The sequence below is a fragment of the Amborella trichopoda genome, chromosome 4 (genome assembly GCF_054954075.1).
Source record: "Amborella trichopoda isolate Santa Cruz 75 chromosome 4, AtrichopodaSantaCruz75HAP2 v2.0, whole genome shotgun sequence".
NCBI classification, from domain to species: Eukaryota; Viridiplantae; Streptophyta; class Magnoliopsida; order Amborellales; family Amborellaceae; genus Amborella; species Amborella trichopoda.
In genome coordinates this window covers 34,784,931-34,810,248 of record NC_142339.1, presented here as the reverse complement: position 1 = coordinate 34,810,248, position 25,318 = coordinate 34,784,931, and the positions used below count along the sequence as shown (strand labels likewise).

At 37.1% G+C, this 25,318-nt stretch overlaps 1 protein-coding gene across 3 annotated transcripts in view; it reads left to right on the top strand.

Moving 5' to 3' along the window:
• The window catches only part of LOH2 (LAG1 homolog 2), a 67,107-nt gene extending 44,193 nt beyond the window's left edge, over positions 1–22,914 (top strand). For 2 of the 3 annotated variants that reach the window (XM_011623014.3, XM_088864006.1), the window contains exons 3-6: positions 6,558–6,713; positions 21,981–22,166; positions 22,265–22,443; positions 22,577–22,914. In XM_011623014.3, coding sequence (XP_011621316.1) covers positions 6,558–6,713; positions 21,981–22,166; positions 22,265–22,443; positions 22,577–22,596 — 541 coding nt within the window. In that variant the 3' untranslated portion in view covers positions 22,597–22,914. Of the gene's footprint in view, positions 1–6,557; positions 6,714–21,980; positions 22,167–22,251; positions 22,444–22,576 lie in introns of all 3 variants that reach the window. The other variant, XR_016053517.1, reaches the window with a different exon arrangement.
• The last annotated feature ends 2,404 nt before the right edge of the window (positions 22,915–25,318 follow it).

Genomic DNA, 25,318 nt, shown 5'->3' with positions numbered 1-25,318 from the left:
CAGACTCTATATTCTGCTCCCCTTGGGCCAAAACCGAGAATGACTTCCCTGGATTTCTTTACCCTCAATGAAGACAAAGCCGTTTGACTAGAGCAATAGTTCACTGAGGAAGAAATTTTACTAGCCATCAACTCTTTAGCCAAAGACAAGGCACCAGGTCCTGAGGGATTCCCGATTGCGCCCTTCAAGGAGTCCTGGGACACCTTCCGTCCTGACTTCATCAAATTCTTCGAGGAATTTTTCTGTCGGGGTACCGTCCACAAAGCCATTAATGCTGCCTTTCTCGCTCTCGTCCCTAAAATTGAAGGTGTAGAGGAAATCAAAGATTTCTATCCTATAAGCCTACTGAATTCATCTTATAAGATTCTTGCAAAAGTCCTAGCCATTAGGCTTCAACAAGTCCTTTCCTCTGTTATATCTTCCTCACAAACTGCCTTTCTCAAAGACAGACAAATCCTTGACGGGGCCTTAGTGGCTCGTGAGTGCATCCACTCGAGGCATCTAGCAAAGAAACCCGACGTTATCTTCAAAATTAACTGGGAAAGGGCCTACGACCATGTGGACTGGTCAATACTCAATGAGACGATGACAAGAATGGGTTTCCGGGATAGATGGAGAAAGTGGATGAGAGGTTGCTACTCCCATCCACATTTCTCCACTCTTATCAATAGAACCCCAAAAGGCTACTTCCCCTCTTCAAGGGGTCTTCACCAAGGAGACCCCCTCTCCCCTTTCTTGTTCTCAATTTCGGCAGAGATCTGCAGTCGCTCCATCTCCCAGCTCTATCAGACTGGTCGCCTTTCACGTTTCAGGAGTAGTAGACAAGGTCCAACTGTGTCCCATCTGCAATATGCAGATGACACACTGGTTTTTATTGATGCCTCTAGTAACGAAGTCGAAACCCTCAAACTCTTCCTAAGCTGTTTCCAAACAGCGACAGGTTTCAAAGTAAATATGGAGAAATCGAAAATGCTGGGTGTAGCCTTGACACAAGCAGAGGTCAAAGCCTTCATTCCGAGATGGGAGTGTAAAGTGGAAGATCTACCGACTACTTATCTAGGTCTCCCTTTGGGTCTGGGAAAACCCAAGAAAAGGCAATGGTCCCAAGTCCTAGATAAGGTAGAGAGGCGTTTGGCAGGGTGGAAGGGTAGATTCCTCTCTATGGCGGGAAGAACGACCCTGATCAATGCTACCATTGCCAACTTCCCGGTATACCTTATGTCTCTATTCCACATGCTCGCCCAGGTCGCCAATCGACTTGACCAAATCATGCGAAACTTCCTTTGGTCAGGGCAGGCTGAAAAGACAAAGTTCCATCTGGTAGCTTGGGACAACATCTGTCTACCCAAACAGCAGGGAGGACTAGCAATTCGGGTCCTTCGTAAACAAAACCAGGCACTTCTAAGGAAGTGGTGGTGGCGTCTAGCCACCCAGCCTAACTCCCTTTGGGCTCAGGTTGTACGGAATAAGTATAGAATCCCTGAAGCAGCCTAGTTGTCAGAAAGGAGCCACTGGCACAACGCCTCTGGAGCATGGAAATCCTTTTCCTCGACCCTTTCCCAGTTTAGAAAGTTCATTAGGTTTCATCCTAGAGAGGGCTCAAGAGTGAGATTCTGGTCCGATTTATGGTTAGGAAACTCCCCTCTGCGAGAGGTCTTCCCTACCCTCTACTCTCTTGGTCAGAACAAAGAATCTTCCCTTGCCGAGGAAATGGTCTTGATAGGGGGATGTAGAGTTTGGAACCCTTACTTTCGAAGGAATCTAATGGAAGAGGAAACAAACCACTTTCAGTCACTCTCGACCTTCCTCGCTCCCTCTTCATTTCGCCTCAAGGAAGTGATGCCATCATCTGGACTCTAGCTCCCTCTAGGACCTTTTCGGTAGCTTCTTTCTATAAAAGCTTAATTCTGGCCCCAACTTTCCCGGCGAATCCTACCGCAATCCAATCCAAAGTTTGGGCCACCATTGCCCCACCTAAAGTCCAAACTTTCAACTGGCTTGCTTGCTCTCATAGAGCTCTCACAGCGGACCAATTACAAAAGAGAGGGATCCCCCCAATAAGTGTGCCTTATGCTTATGTGAGGAGGAATCGAACAAACACTTGTTCATCCTCTGTGACTATACTTTTGACCTCTGGGGCGTTCATCCTCTGTGACTATACTTTTGACCTTTGGGGCCAAGTGTTGCAACTGTTTGGCATCAAATGGGTCACCCCCCCTTCAGTCAAGGCTTTGTTCTCATACGATCTCGACTCATGTTGGCCGAAGGCAGGAAGGTTGTTATGGAAGGCAACAGTTGCTGCAACCATGTGGTCAATTTGGTTGGAAAGAAATTCCAGAAGATTTCAAGGCATTAAACTTCACACACCAGCTCTTCTTTCTCTTTGGTTACCTTTTGGGCCTCCAACCACAAGGATTTTTTTGGAATTCTTGGAAGTTTTTTCCTCACCCAATGGAAAAATGTTCTTCATCACCAACTGAGTATGACCAACTGAGTATGGTAACAAGATCTTGTAACTGGCAACCACCACCTCAAGGTTACATCAAACTAAATTTCAATGGGTGCTCCCTAGGGAACCCTGGCCCGGAAGCGGCTAGGGGGGCCTTTAGTGACCACCAAAGCAACATCGTCCTGACCTTTTCAGAGTACATTGGCATCAAGGATTCCCACCATGTTGAAGCCATGGCCCTTTTAATTGGCTTAAAATCTTTCAACCCTTCTTGGGGCCTACACCTCATAGTGGAAGGAGACTTGAAAAATGTTATCTTCTGGGCAAGGAGAACGAGTTCACCACCGTGGGACCTCACCTCTATTTTGACGAAATTGTTTATACCTGCAGGGCTATGGACGTCTCCTGGAGGCATACATGGAGGACGTCCAATGACATCGCAGATCACTTGGCGAAAGAGGGTGCTAGAAGTCAAGGCCAGGGACAAGTGCAACCGGGGTCCGACTCCTTTTTTGCTTAGGACCAGGGGCACACGACTTAAAATGGCTCTTTTTTTGTTCTTGTATCGTTGTATTTTTGCATCAGCTTCATGTAAATCTATGTAACTGGGTGGTCCTATAAGCCCATTTTTGTACATGTTAGGCTGGCACATTTTTTACTGAGTCACCCTTTGAAGAGTGATATCGGTCTCTCAATTACATGTAATCTCTCCTATGTATTACTCTTCCAGCAATACAATGTTAAATTTCATCAAAAAAACAACATGGTAAGCAGTCTGTTGACAATAGAAGAATTCTTACAGAAATCTAGAGTTAAACACTAAATTTTCAATTATCTAAAATCCTTAATAATAGACAGAAATATTACAATTATATTAAATGTGGAAATACCAGTTTTTAAATAATTATTTTTACAGGAAAATAAGGTCACTTATTCTTGAAATGTATACCTCAATTTGAGATGGATGTGTTGCTAACGTTGCCAGAGTAAAACCGGGATCAATGGTGTTTAGCTAAAGGTAAGGGAAGAGAGACTATATGAGTTTATATATGGGGGAAAGAGAGCATGAAAAAGAATGCACGTATTACAAGAGAGAGATAAATATTATATGAGAGAAAAGAGAATTATTATTTTAATTTTAATTAGGACATTATGAGAGAGAGAAGAACCATTATGAGATTCTCATGAGAGAGAGAAATATTATATATAAAAAAAGGGAATTATTATAATGAGAACATTACGAGAGAGAAATGTTATAAGAGAGAAAATATTATGAGAGAATTATGACAGAGAGAATTATTATGAAGTTGTTATGAGAGAGAGATGAAGAACCTACATATGGGGAGAGAGAGAGAGACCAACGTGATGGGCTCATGAGGGGAGGAGTATTTAAAAGCGAGGGAGATCAATTATTTATTTGACACTGGTCCAAGTAGGTGTCTTTTCTTTTGTTAATTTCGTACTTGCATATGTGCCAGTAAGAAATTAACAAAAGAAAAGACACATATTTGGACAAGTGTCAAATAAAGAATTGATCTCCCTCACTTTTAAATACTCCTCCCCTCATAGGCTTATCATTAGCCCATCACGTTGGTCTTTCTCTCTCTCGCCATATGTAAGTTCTTCTCTCTCTCTCATAACAACATAATAATTCTCTCTCATAATTCTTTCTCTCTTATAACATTTCTCTCTCTCATAATGTTATCATTATAATAATTCTCTTTTTTATCATATATTATTTTTCTCTCTCATGAGAATCTCATAATAATTCTTCTCTCTCATAATGTCCTCATTAAAATAAAAATTATAATTCTCTTTTCTCTCATATAATATTTCTTTCTCTCTTGTAATCCGTCCATTCTTTTTCATGCTCCCTTTCCCCCATATATAAACTCATTTGGTCTCTCTTCCCTTACCTTTCGTTAAACACCATTGTTCCTGGTCTTACTCTGGCATTGGTAGCAACACATCTATCTCAAAGAGACGTATAAGTTGTAAGAGTAAGTGACCTTATTTTCTTGTAAAAATAGTTATTTAAAAACTTGTATTTTCGTATTTAATAAAATTATAATATTTCCGTCTATTATTAAGGATTTTAGATGGTTGAAAATTTAGTATTTAATTCGGGATTTTCGTAAGAATTCTTCTATTTTCAATAGACTGCTTACCATATTAGATTTCAATTTTTAAGAATGTTTCTCATAACTGATATCTTTATGAAATTAAGCCCAAAGTATTTAACTGGTTATTTATAGAAATATCAGTGAAAGTGATTGTTGTAGATTACTTCATGTGAATTCTTATTAATGATTTCAAGGATATTTTAAATATAGGATATTGTTGTTTCCTAATGTTTAGTGATAAAAAGTTTCAGAGATACTTTAAGTATATAAGTGGACCTATCCGGTATGTCGGAGGGGAATAAGTGGACTCATTTGGTACATCGATGAGATATAAGTGGACCTATCTAATATGCCGGTACGGATTAAGTGGATTCATTCGGTACGCCGGTGAGATATAAGTGGACCTACTCGGTATGCCAGTTGGGATTATGTGGGCTCATCTGGTACGCCGGTAAGATACGAGTGGACCTACCTAGTAGTCTGGTAGGGATTATGTGGACCCATCCAGGACGCTGGTGGGGTATAGCGGTGACCTATTTGGGACGCCGGTAGGGTATTTGTGAAATCTTTTGGATTATGTTAAACTGTGTGTTTCTGTTAAAGAATTTGAACAATTCTCCAGATATGCTCTTCTTCATATTATTTTAATTTGCATTCCTTAGAAAATATCTACATTGTTTTTTAGTTCCAAAAATTTAGAGTCATCACAACTAGTCCTTTAAAAAACTCAAATTTTCCCTTTTGGTCACTCAATTTCTCCACAAAAGGGAATCCTTGACCCCTTAATGAAAGAGGCATCTCAGCATCGCTATTGTCTCTAGCAACCTACTGCCTTATCTTTTACCTAATATCATCATTGCTATTTTCTTTTTTAACGAGCTTCCCTTGCTATATCATCTGAGCCACTATGTCCAGTTTGGGTTTTATGGTGTCCTCAAAGCTGAAGAACCATGGGACCTCCTTAGCTAAAAACCACTGCATTGATCTACAGCTATACTCAGGAACTCCAGCCTTGCGTTTGTAACTGTTGATTCCACTCTTTTAACTGTTCCTCGAATTACATAATCTGCAGATCACCTTTGAACTCCCATGCACTTGGGGCCAGCCTTGTAGTAATACCACTTTTCAGTAAGTAGTGCTCATGCAGAGATCATCATCCCACATTCTCACCTCCAAGGAACTTCTCCAATCTGAACATGTTCTTATTGGATGTGGCTTCAGTACATCCCATTCAGACGAGAATCTTAACTTAGAAGCGTCTTTCATCACTGAGGTATCTACTTCACCATCGAGGGATGGAAAAGTGGATGCCAGAATTAGATGTTTTTTTATAAGTAACGGAAACCTTATTTTTCTGATCAAACAAAATAACTGTGGAAGTCATCTCTATAGTTGCAATTGCAAGAAGATGTGGCTCTCAGCTAACCCCTGAACTGCTCTAATTCCAAGAGAGATGGCCATCCTCAAGTTTACTGGATGTAGACCAGGGTACACTCCATGAGAGTTGGCTTCTTTAAATCTTGGACCAATTGTGTCTAAGATTAGTCCCTCATTACTTTTTCCATCCGTTTTGTTCTTTCTGTTTACCCTTCTACATGTGCATTGACTTACGGCTTCTGATGATCCTTTCTCTTTTCTCTCCATGCTTGCTTCAGTGAGAAGCTAATTTTGGTTATTGTAGAATTTACATTAATCTATAGTGTGGACACTGGGGAATATGTAATTTGTGATACGGAAATGCAAATCCTTGAAAATCGAACTCAATAGAGAGAGGGCCGTTATAGGAGTCATATTCTCCTAATTTTCTGTCTGTCAGAAAATTACATTGTTTCGCTTTTGCGTTAAATGTTCATCTCTCAGATATTATCTTCGTCTTGTCACTGGATTCTAATATCAGTGTTTGCTAGTAGTTTTTTAAATTTTTATAAATGACCTTTCGAGAATATTGTCTTATTTCTCTTGGTTGACTGATTATTTTGGTTTAGGTTTACGCTGATTCTTTACTACATGTGCCAATGTGGATTTTACGCCTATAGCATTGCTGCCATCCTCAAATGGGAAACCCGACGAAAAGATTTCCATATAATGATGTCCCATCATGTAATCACTGTTGTCCTAATTTGGATGTCCTTTATTTCAAGGTACTATTCAGCAACTTACACTATGAATATGGGAACAATATGTGTAAGTGATATGTATACGTCTATTTGGAACTCATGATTTTCAGTTCTGTATTTAGTTGGCAACCATACTTCATTTGCAGTTAATGGACAAGGTGTCTCCTATTTAATGATAACCTATGGTTTTCCTTAATCCTTGGTGATTCGTTATTGTGATTGGACGTGTGAAAATACCTGTTGGTTGTTCTTATATAACTGTATTCTGCTTTTCAGTACCTTGATATTTGATAGTAGATTTATTGCTTCTTAGTACACCAACATAGATATTTTTCCAACTCTGCAATGCCTTACATGCTGAAACCAGACTTCTTAAAAATTCCTCACCACTGTTGTTGACTTTTATTGACATGGATTTTCTTTGAGCTATGATACCCATTAGAGCTTGAACTTAGTGTATGAGATGTGAGTTTCCACGTTGTATTGTGTGGAAAAAATGGCCGTTTCATGTTGCTAATTAAGATGTCGTGACTTGTGTTAAGTTGAAGTGCACATTTTATGATATTAGTTGGATGATTTGAGATGCGAAGGATTATAATCAAGTAAGACTGATAGGGAAACCATTAGAGGTGATACTTAATGTCATTTGAAGAATTGTTCATTTATATTCAGTCGTTTAGAAATTATGCGTGTAGTTGAATGGGATATCCTCAGTGAGAGAGAGGGAGGGAGGATGTCTCTTGGCTTTTTTAAGTAGTTTAATGGCAGGATTCGAACTGGGGCATGGTGTTGCAATAGCTAATATTTTAATCAATCGAAGCCCAAGGCCCATGTCCTAGGATGGCCTTGTTTTCAGATCATGGCCTATATACCCATGAATATGCGCACACGTAAGTTTAATATGCCAAAATTTGGATGTCATGGAAGAACACCATGTTGAGTTTATTTTACGTAATAAGAAGTTAGAAAAAGGACATTCTATGTAAAGATCTGTAAGTCCGATGATTGAGAGAGCTACCTCCTTGAAATTTCCAGTGACTTCATATTGGTATGTAAGAAAAATCACAATTTCCACTTGCAGTTGATATGCTCATTTTTGTGATTCTTCTTCAGAGCACGCTGACAACCTCGTCAGGGTGTCAAGAGTCTTTGCTCAAGGTATTACAACTTAAAATTTTCAACAAAATTCCCAAATTACAACCTTAAAACTGAACTTGCTGCAAGAAACAAGTCCCTTTAACTCACAAATACATAACTAAATACACCCATATTGTAACTTACTAGACTATGGATTGGTCCCTCACTAGTTTCACTTAAAACACAACATAGAGATTTGGCTAAATATTATAAATTACATACAAAATAGTGTCTGACATAAAGACTTGAATAATACAAGTTATACGATCATTATATACACAAAATAGGCCAATTCTCAAGTTACATGCAAACACCAAAGTTGCGCCCTTAATTTATAAATCATGGGAAGCTGAGTTCATAAACATCTTATGCCGATTAAGGTCTTAGCAACAACCCTTTTGATTGCTCAATCCATAGTGAGATGCAAGTGGTCTAATCTCAATCCAATCTAAAAGGAAGCATAAATCATGAAGGTTAAACTTACAGCATCTCCAAAATCATCACATGGAACCATGAATAGAGCATACCAAACTAAGATTGAAGAATGAGGTGTGTAGAGCTTAACTTAGGGACTATGGAGCATGAATTTATCAATGGGGAGCATGAGGAAATTTTGGCATAAAGCCCCCTTGTAAAATTAAGCTTTTAGTATGAAAGGGTAAACATTTTTTTGTTGCATAGATGAAAAGTGCAGGAAATTACAGCCTCTAAAACTCAACGAAAACTCATGTAAATTGGGCTCAAATGATACCATGCATAGGTCATAATGCTAACAATGAATTAAGCATGGAAAGGCTACTAAAAACTCAAGGAATGATGCTTGAAATGAGATATTGCCTTGCTGTTAAAGCTCAGAAACAACAAGAAATGTAGGCCTAAAACACCTTGAAAGTCTTTCTTAAACTTCAAGAGGGAAGCTCCATGTATGCATTAAATTCGAGAGATGAAGAGTCAAGGAAAGGGGGCTCCTATCTCTTAACCTCTCACCTCTCTTTCTCTAGCTCTCTCTCTCTTTATCTTAGAAGATTAAGTAAGCCTCACATTGGGGTCTTGTCTATCTCAAAGAGTACATTAGTGTTTAGATGATGAGTGATACTTATAGAGAGTAAGCTAGGGGTTTAAGTTTGCCTTTTATTGGATTAAATCTAGACCACTAATCTTGAGCATCAAAGGCTTGGAGAGAGGTAAGATCGTAGCAATCCAACCTGACATATAACTATCATAGATGTGTGTTTGTGATTCTCCACTCGTGCGAGAACACTCTAAATTCCTCAAATTAACTAATTCTATAAATTTAAAAAAACTATTATCATAGTGACTCTTGCTTTTTAAACAATGTGTTAAGAGAAAACCATATGGAGGGCATGCCCCTCAACTCTCTACAAAATTCCTCTCGAAAATCAAATTTTGAATTTAAGATAAATGTGCTTTTCCTCTCAACACCTCATACCCTTCCATGAAACACACACATAGTATCATATGACAAACTTCATGTCATGCTTTCACACACATATGCAATGAAAGACAAACACCAAATAAAACCCTTTGAGATCTAGGTTTTAATTGGTTAAAAGACCATGATTTAAGGAAAAAATCAACACTTAAAATATCAAGCCTACATACATGTCAATACCTTACATATGTGCCTACAAGCAACAAGTAAATGATGGAAAGCAACAAGTAAATGTTGGGGTTGTGGCCTTTCAAGGCCTTGACATCAAGATTTTCTATGGTTCTTGGTCACAGTGGGAGTAACCTAGAACTAGTGATTCACTAGAACTGTGGTAACTGGGATCCGGAGTTGGTGTCCATAGAATCATAAAACCCCAGATCATGCGGCCTGGTTTTGAGGGGTGTTATACTGATGAGGGTTTGAGTGTTCCCTTGGTTAGGGTCAGTGAGATCGCCTCATGATAGATTTGAGCTAGGGTTTGATATTTCTGATTGTGTGGATGATTGAGATGTGCGTATGCGATTTTGTGTATTCAGCTCAATTTGAGGAGCAGCTCTGAGAGGACATGAGCCAAATCCCTAACAGTAATCCTACTCACAACATGAGCATATCACAGTCATGAAATAGGAAGCCGCACTTGCTCAAGAAGATTCACTGAGGAGAGACATGCACATGTGCAAGAGAGTGTTCCTGCCATCTCGAGTGTATATCCTTGTGGGACCGCCTACAATCTATTGCAGGTCTGGAACCGAGTCATTTATTGGGTTAGCTTTGACGAGCCAAGCATGAGCCTTGCCAAAGACTGTGGGTCATGGGCCTTGTTGGGCTGATCTCAAGAAAGTGATTGGGGGTTCCAGACCTAGCAAAGTAGAGTACCCAAACGGTTGAGAAGAAATCCTTAAGGATCCTAATTTCCCAAAATAAATTTTTTCCATGCCCAATGTTTACTAAAAAATGATGAAAACTACTGAAAATGATTCATGGGATTTTTTCTTTTGAATTTTATTTCGGGAAATAAGTCCCTCCATGCGTCCATTCTAATAATTCCACCTAAGGATGCACCCCATGGGGCCCCAATGAAAAATGGGCCCCACTAGAGAAGGTTGGGGTGGGGGATTCCACATGGCTGCTAATGTCAACCACATGTTAGCACTGTGGCTAACGTGTGGGTGACGTCAACCTCATAGGTTGGACGTCGTCCCCACTTGTATTGATGGCGTGAATGATATTTTGATGTTTGTAGCTCCTCCTCACAGGTATGGTGGCATGTGTGGGATGCTTGATATTTTCAGGGGAAGTTTTTCTCTTAAATCAAGGGCTTTAAAACCAATCAAATACCTAGATCTAAAGATTTTATTTTGGTTGCCATCTCTTGTTGCTTTCATGTGTGAGTTTATGACATGGAATGTGTCATATGATGCAAAGTGTGTCTCATGACACACCACGTGTGAAAGGATGAGGTGTTGAGAGAGAAAACCACTTTATTTCAAATTCAAAATATGGTTTTAGAGAAAGAAGAATTATTTAGGGAATTGAGGAATAATGCTCTCCATATGGTTTTCTCTTCACATATTACTTAACAAACAAGGGCATTTATGAGATTGGTTTTTCTTGATTTTATGGAATTAATTAATTTGATAAATTAGGAGTTGTTTTTACACAAGTGAAGATAATGGTCGAAAAATCCCAACCATACATCTATGATAGCTAAGATGTGGGTTGGATGGCTAAGATCTTGCCTCTCTAAACCCTTGATGCTTAAATTGAATGGTTTAGATTCAATCCAACTAAAGGCAAACTTATAAACGCAAATACTCTCTAAAAATACCTCTCATCTCTTAAACCCTAAGGGAGCGTTTGTTTTTTTTAAAGATTTCTTTCAGAAGAAATCTTTCTAATTTTCCAAAAGTTCTGTGTTTGACACACGAATTCATCTAAAGGTTCAAAAAGTAATCTTCCAACAAAAGTTCTCATTCCTTTATTAAAGCATGAAAGATTAAGTTCCTAAGGGGCGGTAGGAACTTAATCTTTCAGAACGTTTTTGTTGATCACTATTCACTATGCAAAATTTAAATACATAATATAATTATTACTAATATGATATAATATAATATAATATAATATTATATTATGTTATATTTTATTATATATTTATATTATTATATTACTCATAATATAAATGTCTTATATTATATTATAATAAATATTATATTATATGTTACATATAATACAAATATGCATTAATAAAATATATAAAATACATTACATTATATATTATATTATGTTATATATATTATATATTTATATTTATATTGTTAATATATATATATATATGGAAAACACTACGCAACCCCTATAAGCGAAAATGAACAGTGATTTCGCCTATGCTCATCACCGCCCAAAGTTCATCGCACGGTCACAGTTGTCCGGTAGTGTTTCATTTTTCATGTTTTTTACAAATCGGAATGATCTGAAATTTGGAGCATGTGTTCATCAAAAATAGGAGAATCTAATAAAAATATAAAAAAAATAATTGAAAAATATAAATTGATCAAAATACCTCTGAATATATATATATATATATATATATATATATATATCTTATCGAACACAGTACCCAGAACTTTCTTAACATTCCAACAGGTTATCAAACATAATATCCAGAACTTATTTGAACCTTCTAGAACAAAACATTCAACTTTCCAGAAGATATCTTTCAGAAAAACAATCGTACTCTAAGAGATCGTTTTTAGAGTGAGAAAACCCCAATGTGAGAGAGTTAGAGAAAAAGAGAAAAGATAGGCACGTCGCCTCCTTTCTTGCTTCATATTCTCTTCATCCATGGAGTATGTGTTGGTGGCTGGTCTTGGGGTTTAGGAGTCTCTTGGGTGAACTTTGGCTCTTGGTTTCTTGATGGCCCTGCACTTTTACAGCCAGGTATCTTCTCTTTGAACCTTCTTTTCTTGATTCAATTGCCATCCCTTTCATGCATGTCTATTACTACACTAGCTAGATTGACAATGCATCGTATTGAGCCCATTTCCTTGTCATTTGGCCAAGTCTTTGTTTAAAATTTCTGCACTTTGTGACCCATGTAATAACAAAACATTTGCCTTTCTATCACCTTAAAAGCTAGATTTTACAAGAGGCCATAATGCCAAACTTTTCCTTTTGAAACCCATTGATAGCTCCATAGACGATTACTATACTTCACTTGCCCCTACCTTTCACCTGCCTCATATAATAGTTCCATTTGATGTCTCGGTGATGATATGAGTTTTGCCTTCATGAATCATGCTTCACTTTAAATTGGATTGAGATTAGACCTTTTATAGCTCACCATCGGGTTGAGCAATTAAAGAATTTATTGCAAAGACCTTAATCGACATAATTGGTTTATGAGATCGACTTCCCATGATCTAAAGACTATGTGCATGTCTTTGGTAGTGTTTATATAATTGATATTGGCTTAAATTCATGGATTCAATTGTTATTTAATATTGTATTATTCATGTCCTTATGTTGGGGGTTGTTTTCTATGTAGTTTGTTATATTTGACCAATCATTGAGTCTTGTTTTAAGTGGAACTGGTATGGGACCAATCTGGAATTTTGTAAGTTGTATATTGGGGTGTAATTATGAGTTGAAGGGACTTGTATGCTGCTTTAATCTCAGTTTTAAGGGTGTATTTTGAGTGCTTTATTAAAAAAAAATTTAGTAATAATACCTAGAGCAAAGACTCTTGACACTCTGACAATAACAAAATTACAAATGCATCCTCAAGAGAGAAGAGGTTTTTGTTTTGGAGGGGGGGGCGGGCAACTTGTGATTGACATCACGCACACATCAGCCACTAAACTGACGTGTAGACGATGTCATCAGCCATGTGGACACCCCTTATGGGGCCCAATGGCTATTTGGGCCGGGAAGTGTCCTTGGTGGAATTTCAGGAAAGAACATTTTTCAAGAGAATTTCGCCCTAAAAAACATCTAGAAAAGCATCTAAAAATCCCAAAATTTATTTTCATTATTTCTTGACATTTCTCAGTGAAATTAGGGCGGAGAAAAAGTTCTCTTTTGGGAAATTAGGATGCTTAAGGATTTAAGTCTCAATTGTTTGCGCTCTCCACTAGACTAGATTTGGAACCACCCCCCGTCACTTTCTCAGAATTAGCGCAATGAGTCTCATGACCTGCAGTATCTGGCAGGGGCTCATGCTTGGCTCATCAAAGCTAACCCAACAAATGAGTAGGTCTTGGTTTATAGTGGATTGTAGGTGGGTCCAAGGGGGTACACTCTCGGGATGCAGGGATACTCTCACAAGCCCATGTGCATGTCTCTCCTCAGTGGATCTTCCTTAGTAGTGGCTTCCAATATGCAAATGTCAAATGCACATATTGTGAGTAGGATCCCCATCAAGGATTTGGCTCATGCCCTCAGTGCCGATCCTTCTCACACATGGCTCAACACATAAAATCTCGCATATCTTGATCCATATCCAATTATATACGGAAACAGAAACATCATGATTATTCATGCCCTAAACTGATCATGAGGTGTCACTGACCTTGACTAGGGAACCCCTGAAACCCTTTTCAGTACAATGCCCCTTAAAGCGAGCTTCTTGACCCGGGGTTTAGTGACTCTATGGACACAAACTTTGGATCCCAGTTTGCACAGATCTGGTGAGTCACACATTCTCGGTCACCCCTATTGTGACCGAGAACTATGGAAAATCTCAGTGTCAAGCGCGTGAAAGGCCACAACCCCAAGTTAGGTTCATTCTTCAATATTTTGAGGCTGTTTCAGTGTTGCACATCAATTTAAGTAGAACCTCTTTGATTATTAGTGGATGGTGAGTGATTTGCATCCCATGCTAAGGATTGGATGCTTGATCTTAGACTCACAAGCTCCAAATAAGGTCTCCTTCTTTATGTTGCTAAGCCAATAGACATGGATAGCTCTGTAGGCAGTTGATGATTCTGCTTTGGAACCTTGATTTAAGGGTTCAGGAGTGAGACCTCGAAGGGAACACAATCCTCTATCACCTAGGATCACCATGAGGGATTGTGATCCCATTAGCTAGAGGAGCCGATCCCTTCCATTTTGGGATCTAAATAACATAAATCACGGGTTTGAAATCCCGGAGGTCTAGGATCTCTTATGCAACTACAGCAGGAATGCTCCATAACTTGGGGTGTGAAGGTTGAAAGCGAATCATTGCCCGTGAAAGGAATTTGTCAGTCAAAACTTTGATAGTATAACTCATGAATAGTTTATGACAATGATGAAAGTTATAGAGAACGATGACTTTGGGATTAGATAATGGCAATTATTTGGTGAACAAAAGAGAGCTGAATTAGTTGTATTTGATAAAAAGGGTAAGAAAAACGTTAGGCAAAAGGAAAATGCCAACTTTTATTTTGATATAGTCACAAGGCCCATATGTTAATACTTAGTAAGTAATAGACAATAATTACCAATAAAAAAGGCGATATACAATATTGTGTGGTAATCAATATCTGATGGGACTTTTTTTTTTGGTTTGATAGTTGATTTATGATTGGATGAATTGTCAATTATAAAGATGACCATAGTCATTATGTATACACACTATATATATATATATATATATATATATATATATATATATACAGAGTGAGTGAGAGATTCTGATGTTCATGAACACCATTAAAAACTATCATCATCATCATCATCCAAACCTTATCCCAATTATCTGGTGGTTGGCTACATGAATCATGTTCTTCCATTCTTCTCTATCAAGGGTTATACCCTCAGTAAGACTAAAAGTCATATCTTTTCTCACTACTTCTATCTATGTTCTTTTAGGCCTTAGCCTTGCCCTAGCCTTGCCCTTTTAGAGCCTTCTACTTGAATCGAATCGCAACATTGAAAGCCTGTAGTGGATTTATAATAAATTTGACTTTCCTTCCTTATCATTGCCTTTCATTGCTCTCTCTCTCTCTCTCTCTCTCTCTCTATTATGCTCTCTCTCTTTTTCTTTTTCCCTTTTATGATGGGCCCTCTCGCTATGGAATCTCTATTGTGCATGTGTCTATAATATTAAAAAAAATGAATTAGGTAAATTTTTTTATACTTATCGAGTTTGCCCTATTTTGGTCGTGCCCATGCCAACATGCAACCACATATTCTTGGAATGCTCCTTAAATGCGTTCTGATTTTCATATTATAATATATAATATATATTATGCATATAACCCAGGTACTCTTGAGGTGTTCTCGAAGGATTGGGTAGTGTGGTAGTTCAGTTTCATGTTGTTTGTTGGGAGCCGGTGTGACGTCTTAAAAAGGTAATTTTTTGGATTGAGGAGACAGGATGGCCCATAAAGCCTTGTTGGGTGAGTGGCTGTCGAGCTTAGATGTGGTTGATTTCCTTAGAGGTTGGTTGATGGGAATATTTCATCAGGGTGTTACGGATAGCAACATTGCAGGTTGATGTTGAGGGTTAGGAGGAATGTTTGTGCACTGCATATTGGGTGAGTAAGTTGTGGAGATTATATGTGGTTGATTTCTTTGAAGGTTGGTCGATGGGAGTATTTCATCAGGATGTTAGGGATAGCAACATTGTTGGTTGATGTTGAGGGTTAGGAGGAAGGTTTGTCTGCATATAGATTTGTTAAAGGTTTGATGTCCCTAGGTTTGCATGGCAGCTTGACCTCCATGGTGTAGGGAGTTGCCTCTAAAGGAGTTGATGTTTCCTTAACTAAATGATGTTGGGCCTAGTTTTTAGGAGTTTTAAGGACTGTGCTTCTGCATTATTTGGTGGTGACTACTTTCTCTATGGAGGGACCCATCACGGGATTTGGCATATGTAAGTAGTAGGATTTTCCTTTTTCGTTCCTTGTACAAGTCATGGTGTCTTGCACTTGTGATCCTTCGCTGGCTCTATTTGTTGGGGATTTCTTAGCTCCGCAAAATGTTAGAGCTTATGGGTGGCTGGCTTGCTAGGATGTGGTAACACTGGCCATCTTGGTTAGGAGCATTAGCCCAATGTAATTTTCTTGCTTTAAGACAAGGCTTCTTTTACTTCGCTCAGTTGTGGCTCCCGTGTGGTCTCATATGTCTTTGTTGGGCAATGCCTATGACAATGGCTGAGCTATTTTTGGTTTGAAGTGTTTCTCCTTTCTCTAGTGGGGGTGTTACTCTGTGGAGGCTTTTCTCCTTGGCTGCCATGTGGGGCATCTGGAGAGACTGCAGTATTAGAGCTTCCAGAAGGACTGCTATGTGATGGGATTTGCCCAATGGTGATATCCTGGAATCTTGCCAATGAAGTGTTTTCTGGTATTAGAGTTGCTACTTTCTTGGCTAGTTGGTTGCCTGTGGTCTTAGCATTGAGGTGAGGTGGGTCTTTCATATCAACTCACCTGGGGAAACTTATAAGCTTAACTTTCACTGCTCTTGATGCATCCCAGGAGGAATGGACATCCAGTTGTCGATGCATGTGGTGATGCTTGGTCATCGTTTTCTAGGCTGTTGAAAATTGTTGATTCCACAGTAGCAGAAGTATGGGCCTTGACGAAGGACTTCTTATGAGCTTTATATCATTATTGACTCCCATTGAAGATGGAGGTAGAATGGCTTAAAATTGATTCTTTGGGTCTATTGGAGATACCTCCACCTCAGCATGTGGCTTCCATCTTTGAGATTTTCTTTGACATATGTAATGGCACCTGCTTACATTTGGCTTTATTCGGGAAGCATATTAATGGCAGATATTTTTCCGAGGTTGGGTAGGTCTGCATTACCTTTTCAAAAATAGCTTCGTGTATCTATTCACTATTGTATCTGATCTCGTGTTGCTTGCTGGGTGTTTCCTCCATGAGGAATCCTTCCACATGGAAATTCCAAGGAGAGATGTGGGACTCATGAGATGGCCTTGGGAGGGTAGTGTGTTATCATGGTTCTCATCCCTATGTCCCATTGAGGAAGGAGTTTGTTTAACACTGTTGACACTTACATGGAACATTTCATGTGGTCTCTAGTTGTCTTAAGGTTCTGCATATTAATTTTCTCACATACTACGTGTGATATAATGAAGTAAAAGTTGTATGTGATTTTCTGACATTGAACCATATCTAGTTCTTCCATTATGAATTTAGATTTCTCGTAATCTTCAGAAATTTTTTTCGAATCATATGAAATCGTCTTCAAAAGTAGTGAGCATAGTAGTCCTAGCGAGTTTGTCATCTTCTATCCAATTTCATAGTTCGTTTTACTTTCAATTCTTGGGATTTTATTAGAATAAACTTGAGTTCAATATATAATTAAATTGACATGAAAAACCTCATTTTAAAATTTGTACTATTGAGTTAGTCAGTTCATTTACACCTAGTCTAACCATCTTTATATTAAAAAAATATAATTAATCTAAACCAAAATAAAGAAGCCCATTGGTTAAAGTGATCGTATTGCTGGAGATGCACCGATTTTGTGGATGATGGTCGTTACGCCTTGGGTCCAACTTTGTGTGAAAGTAGGTCAAGAAAGGAGTTCATCAGGCTGCTCATAGTGGTATTCACATAGGAAGAGTGTCCACCATCCTATGTACAATGGGTTGCATGTAGAGAGAAGTTTGTCGAGTGACTATTGGTAAAGTGAAAGTTACATCCATTGTTTGTTATGTAGTTCCGGGAATCGTCCACCCTAGGTAGCGATTCAGTTTGGAATCGCGATTCTACATTTCTGTGAAGGAATCACCACATATCCCGATTCCTAGAAGTTAGGAATCATGATTCCACATTCAAAATGATTGGCAAAATTTTATGGAATGCTTGGAATAGTTTAAACGTAATTTGAGAGTATCAAAAATATATATATTTTAAATGTAATTTGAAAATATTTGTTGTTTAAAATTTATTATAACTGATATATGATTGATATCAAAAAACTCTGTGGGTGTCGACAAAAGATTCCATCATTCTTAAATTTTGAGAATTTGTAATAAATTCCTAATTTTTAAAAATGCATTATTAATAAATGAAATAATTTTATTTTCTTTATTAAATCTAAGACTAGTACTATATATAGTCTTTAAAGTAGTTATATCTTCATTGATAGCTAGTAAGCAATGGAGTTATCCATGCATGCCCAGTTTTGAAGTAAAGACGAGTTTTCCCTCTATTAAGTTTTGGAATAAGGTAGTAATGAGTTCTCCAAGATAAATTATAGTTGCACTGATAGCTGGCTATAAATAAATAAAAAAATAAAAATATTACTTTGGTTGTTATCTTGGTTTTTAAGTTGGAATTGAGGTCCCTAATAATGTAGATTGAGATCCCAAAATTTTAAAATGGAAATCTTGTGAAGACCCATTTCCTAGAGTGCCGGAGCGAGTTTCCCATGAGGACTGCCACATAAGTTGGGAGATCTCAATAGCCATGCTATGGATTATTGACCCAATCTATATTGAGGCTTTTAAAAATAGACTGCCAAAAGTAAAGAGAAGTCCAGCAGGAGTTTCCATTAATTTCATGGTGTTATGTTAATAGAATGGTTTTATGAGAGGGAAAAATTGGCGAAAGTTAATAAGGAATTCTACTGGATTTTGGTTGAAGTTTCTAACCCAACCTAAAAGGAAGTCATGAGTGCAAAGTAGAAATGATCCTCCACTTGATAAATATACTAAAATGCCTCTAATAAAAAATGACATAGATAAAACTAGGTAATATATTGGTGAATGAAGTATCAAAGTAACTTTAATTTGTAATGATATTTTTACCCCTGATGAAACAAATAATTTCGTAAGTGTTGTAGCTTCTTTTTTAAACAACTCTTACAATCCTAAAAATATAAAAAAACTCGCGAATCCCTAGAGAGACTTGAAAACTTAAAAAATGACCCTAAAATTAAAATTAAAATTAAAATATACATCCTTTGAAATTAAATAAAAGTTAAAAATAAGAATAATTTTGTCCTACATCAGACCCCCTTGGTTGGCGAAAACTCATCATTAGATTTAAAGTAGGCTAAGACGAATTCAACATCAAAATCACCTTCTTCAACCTTTTTCTTTATTGGCTCAACGATTATTTGTGGTGAAAAGAAATCCTCAAGAAACTGATCCTAATATATAAATTGAGGAATAAATACAAAGTTATCAGATTTGGCTATCCCTGAGCTCGCATTGAAAATAGATCAGAGAACTTTAAACTCAATTTTTTGGCCTCTAGAGGCTTTCTTGACATCTAGTTCATTACGCTCTGAATCCAGGGCCACAATTTGTAGTTTATGAGTTGACTGCGTTTCCACTTCGATACTTTGATTCCAATGTCTTAAATCTCTTGAATTCTCCACCTCTTTAATATCCTTGAGATCTTAATCTTGAACCTTATCATAGATCAGATCTTCTAATATATCTTGTTGTTCATTTAATCATGTGTGAAAGATTGGTAGCAAATCCCAATCTACAACCTGCTGATTTGGGAAATAACTTGATGAAAATAAAGGTTCTTCATAGATGGCCTCTTCAATTTGACAAATCAAATTGTTCTCACAAGCGGCAAAGTTACTTTTCCCTTGGTTGAGTCAAATTATTCTCGTCAAAATCAGTGATGTCCACCTTCAAATAAAAAACCTAGAGTGATGCTCCCCACGTCTAGGTCTTCATCACTTTCCTCTTTACCCAACTCCTCATGTGGAGCATGGCGTTGAGAAGATTTTGTACTCGACATCTTCTTGGGCTGAATGATCACCGTCCTGCCCGTGATTGATGCCCATGAGTTGTTGTGCAAGCTGCTGAACTTGCCACTCGAGAACCTCAATCTCTTCATCTCTGGCATCTCAGGGTAGGTCTACGAGAGCCTCCCTTCCACCTTCTCGCTATCATGGGTTCATTGAAATAACAAACCCTAGGCAGAGAATCAACAAAACCTCAATAACTGAATTTGGCAAACCTTGGGCTGAAATCAGCAAAACTTTTGATAAAATCAGCAAGCCTTGGCCCAAAATCAGCAAACCCTGGATTTGTGTGTAGTTTCATGGCCTTGTTGTTGAAGAAAACTTGAACTCTGATACCAAATTGATGCAGAAATATTTTTGCAGGGAAGAAAATCCAATAATCTATAGATTGAAAAATAAAAAAGGAAGCTAACAAGCCTACCTTCAATGGTTCTACATAATTCACAAGAACTCTGGGAAACAATGTTTCATAACAATAATTCAAATCTCTATTCTATGTTCTCTACATACATAAAATACCTTACTTAGAACCCAAGAAATCCTAATTTTAATTAAATAAGAAGTCCTAATTAAAACAAAATTCACAATGGAATTTAACCTTTGATTAAGCAAGTAATTCCATCAACCTTGTAACTACTTTTTTAAATAGGTCCAAAAATTTTAAAAATATTTAAAAAAAAACCTTAGAATCCCCCAAAGAGATTAAAAAACACTAACAATAAAACCTAAAATTTAAATAAAAATATATATCCTTAGAAATTAAACAAAATTTAAAAAAATAAGAATAATTTTGTCTTGCATCACTTTGGAATGGGCAAATATGAATCCTAGTGGGTTTAGGTCTCTCACTAAGTTTAGGACAATAGGGTTTAGGGTATTGAGGTTTCCTAATTTGAGTAGGATTGAGGAATATGTCTTAATAGATTAGTTTAATAATTAGGATTTGCTATGATTAGGTCAATAATTAGGGTTTGATATAAGGGTTTCAGGGTATGAATACCTTTAAATCAACAGTCCAAGGAGATATACAGATGGTTGCAAAGGAAATACTGGTTTTAAACTTGCGTTTGAAGGCTACAGAGGGCAGGTATATCGTCAGAATGGCTATTGAATTAGTTCACCTTGGGTTTGGAGAGGTTTGGCTAGGGTTTATGCAAGGGCTTGAATAAGTGACCAATTTGTTTGCGGGGCATTTTGGATGAGGATCTGCCACACGAGGGGAAAGAAAAAAGTAGGTCCATGCTTACTTGGGAGTACCTCCAATCCACAACCTACAAATTTCAGAAATATCTCCACCAAAAGAAGAAGATAGGCTCCAGTCTTTGGGGAGATTCTCCCATACCTTGGCTAGAGCTGCAGAAATCACTTTCTACAAAATAGTTGAGGAATCCCTCTTGTAACGATGCCCTCCCACTATAATAGAAAACTGAAATTTTATTTCTAAACTCGAATTTGATTTGGCCACAAGCATACATGAGTATTTGTAGAGTGTTTTATTTACTTTATACATGGACTCTTGAAAGCATAGACGGTAAACTCCTAGAGGTTTTGAGAAACTATTTAACTAAAAGGTTTCTAATACTTTATACTGCAGAAATAAGGCATGCCTCAAAAATCCATTGAAAAAGATTTTCTGATGCTGAAAATTCCTCCAACTAACCATCACAACCACGAGACGTATGGATTTGGGGAAAAGAAAAGACATTTCTCCGAATCCATTTTCAAGATTTCAAGTGTTTGTAGGTCTGCAGCATTTTTTGATTTTTAAAATTCATAATTAGATGGAAAATAGATTTTCAGGTCATTGTTGAAATTTCCGACACCAACATTACATCTTTCAACAAGGTTTGGAGATGCGCACTTGGATTGTTTGAGGTTGACACCTTATGTAGACCACACCCTTCTTGAAAACTAGTAAATACTAATATTTGCTTCCATACAAACTGCATGTTACTTGACTTTTTAAGTCGTGTGATCTGCAGATTTTTTCGCATTGGATCCATCATTCTTGCACTGCATGATGTCAATGATGTGTTCATGGAAACAGCCAAACTCTCCAAGTACACTGGAAATGAGCATGCGGCCAGCACATGCTTTGGGTTCTTTGCCATTTCTTGGTTTCTTCTGCGGCTCATATACTTCCCATTCTGGGTAATCCGAAGCTCAAGGTTTGCTCATGCAACCTACATGCAAATAATAGTCTGAAACATACGTTCATTTAATTTATGTTGCGACTTATGTTGCTTCTGATAGTTGTTCAATTCAGCCATGATGCAGTCGATGTATTCGTTCTATCCAAGGGGTATCACAGTTTTCTCTACTATTTGCTCAACACAATGCTCATAACGCTGTTGATCTTCCACATATATTGGGGCATCCTCATCTTTTTCATGGTCTCGCGGCAGCTCAAGAATAGGGGACAGGTGGGAGAGGATATCAGATCAGGTATGCCTGCATCTCTCTTGCTTAATTTGCGCCAAATTTTTTCCATAGATTACCCCATTGATTAGATTTGAACTTAAATCGAATACTTATTCAAAGTGATTTTAACAATAGCTTTGATTTTGTTCGATTGCAGATTCAGATAATGAAGATTAGTTGAAATGTAATAGATGAATTCTAGAGTCATTTGCCAAAGGTTGGGAAGAGAAGATAAACCCCTTGTGTAATTAGTAATGGATTCCTTTGTCACTCGGCAGTAATCGATTTGTGTTTAATCATCTTAATAACCAAGGGTCCATCATTGAAGGCCAGTTTTTTCTTCATTTGTCTGGCAAGAGCAAATGGTCCAAATTGCTGTGTATTTCTTTTTTCTTGCTTTTGTGATGTTATTCCATTGTGTACTGCACACATACATGGTTTCTTGTTCGAAAGAGAGAGTAATGGAAAGCTTGTATACCCGTGCATTTTGGCTTCTTTCTCGTCTTTGAAGTTGGCTTTTCCTCATTTCTTCCACTCTCCACTTTAAGATTACTTGCCTTTCTAAATCATGAGACCAAGTTGGTCCCTGGGGATATGCTATCACTATTTGAGACGATGAAGAAATTTGGGCATGCTATCTTTTGAGGGTGTCAATGCCGTAGAAATGCACAGCCCCCTATTTGGTTGTTTTTCCTTCGGAAATTTACAAAAAAAAATCTTATTTTATTATCAAAAGTTTAAAAATCTTGTGTAGTTTATATTTCACTCTCAAGTCCCACTTTTTAAGAGTATGCATGGGTTTTGATTTATTTTCTTTTTTTTCATCGGATCTAGCTCAAATTTAGGGAGTTGTTATTTCTCAACATCTCACAATCGTGAAAAATATCCAAAGATATTTTAAAATAAAATAACCAAAATATTCTTAAAATTTTAAAATTTTAAGGGGCATTTTGGTTATTTTTGTTTAAATTAATAATTATTTTTAAATATTTTTTACAGGTGCATTATGGCAAAAAGAATGGATCCGATCAACTCTATAGTGAAATGTATAAAATTAAAATGCAATATTCAATTTACAAAAGGTGGGACTTATATATAAAGTAATTTAAAATTTGAAAGTAAGCTCATATATTTTATATTTAAATTCTCATTTTTTTATGGTGGATATTATATTTTAATTTTATTGTGATCGGCCAGTCTTATAGCATATTTTAATTTTATTCTGATCGGCCTCTCTTATAGCCACCTACGTAGTAGCTAACTATCATAGTCGTTTGCACTCCCCAACACGAACCAAGCCAAATTGAATCGTACCTCAGGAGCACACAGGACCCATGGATCATCATGAGCGACTTCAGAATAGTGACATGGTGAGGAGTATGAAGGCGTCGGATCAAACCACGTTCGTTGAGGGATATTGGAGGGCTTTCCTCAACAACTCTACGCCGGGTTCTAAGAGGACGAGAGCCCGGATGCGAATGAATCCAATCCTACATCCGAGATAAGTGCTACCTCGCAATTTAAATTTGTTGGCTAGCCATCGTATAGCACCACATGCTTTATCTACATGCACAAGATGGGCACCCGGGTCACATGTGCACATAAGGGGTGTGCAGTGGACGACCACAAGGGCGGCAGGGCAATATATATATATATATATATATATATATATATATATATATATATATATATATATATATATATATATATATATATGGGTACGGTTTGTATAAAGCCTAGGTTCTAAACAATTAAATTAGAGCCTACCTTCAAATAATGTAGAGAAATGTGGTTTTACTACTGGAAATCTGTGATAGCCTTAAAATACATTTTTATATTTATTTATAAAATTCAAAGCTTCAAAAATAGGGTAGATCAACATATCTATGAAAACTTGAAAATCTTGAAAATTGATGGTCTAAAAATGCATTACAAAATACACTATTTCCAAAACTTGAAATTCATTTTTTTCTCATGTCCTTACATCTTGATGTCAAGATGATCAATTTGAAGATATTTGGGCATCAAAACAACCTCTTATAGTAAACTTTTTGAGGTGGGCTCAAATTTGATTGTTTAGAGCTTCGGCTCTGTATAAACTTTTCCATATATATAATATCCTCTTAGGAGCCTTTATGGGACACTTGTAATTCCAATGCGTTTTAAGATTTTAAACAAATAATGTGATGATAAATCACTAACAATAAATTTTTACAATATATCAGTTTTAGCCGTAAAAGGCACCCAATTTAAAATGTGTAACACACGTTCTATTGCTCGTGTTATGTGTGTGTATTTAATTTATTTATTTTTCCTTTTTTCTGCACCAGTGTTTTTTAGTCCTACCATGAATGTATTATATCTTAAAAATATATTTCATTGGACAAATATCAATATCTTATCAATGTAATATTTGATCTCCTTAGATAACTCTCTCCCCTACCAATAAGAGAGAGAGAGTTCGGTAGGATGTAAATTTTGCTGAGGCTTATGAGTTTGGAAAACGAAAAATTATATACTAGATCTTTCCCCACTACGTCATTATTTCAAAATTCAAAAGGCATATACCCATCTCAAAAAAACAATTTCTCTCTCATCACATCACAAACAACATCAAATATATGAAAATCGAGATCATAAAGAGTAAAGAACTTATATCCACCTCTAAACCAACGTTCCTCCCTCGTCATCTCTAGAGAAAGAGAGAGAAAAGCTTCATGAAATACCGGCCAGAAATACAGTCAGAAGGTTAATCAACAAATATTCAAACATGAAACGAAATTTTAATATTCACTTATTTTTATAAGATAATGAAAATTCATAATGCATCTGTAATACTAACATTCTTGGGGTGTGACAGTCTATCTTTAACAAAACCAAAATTTCTTTTACATATTGT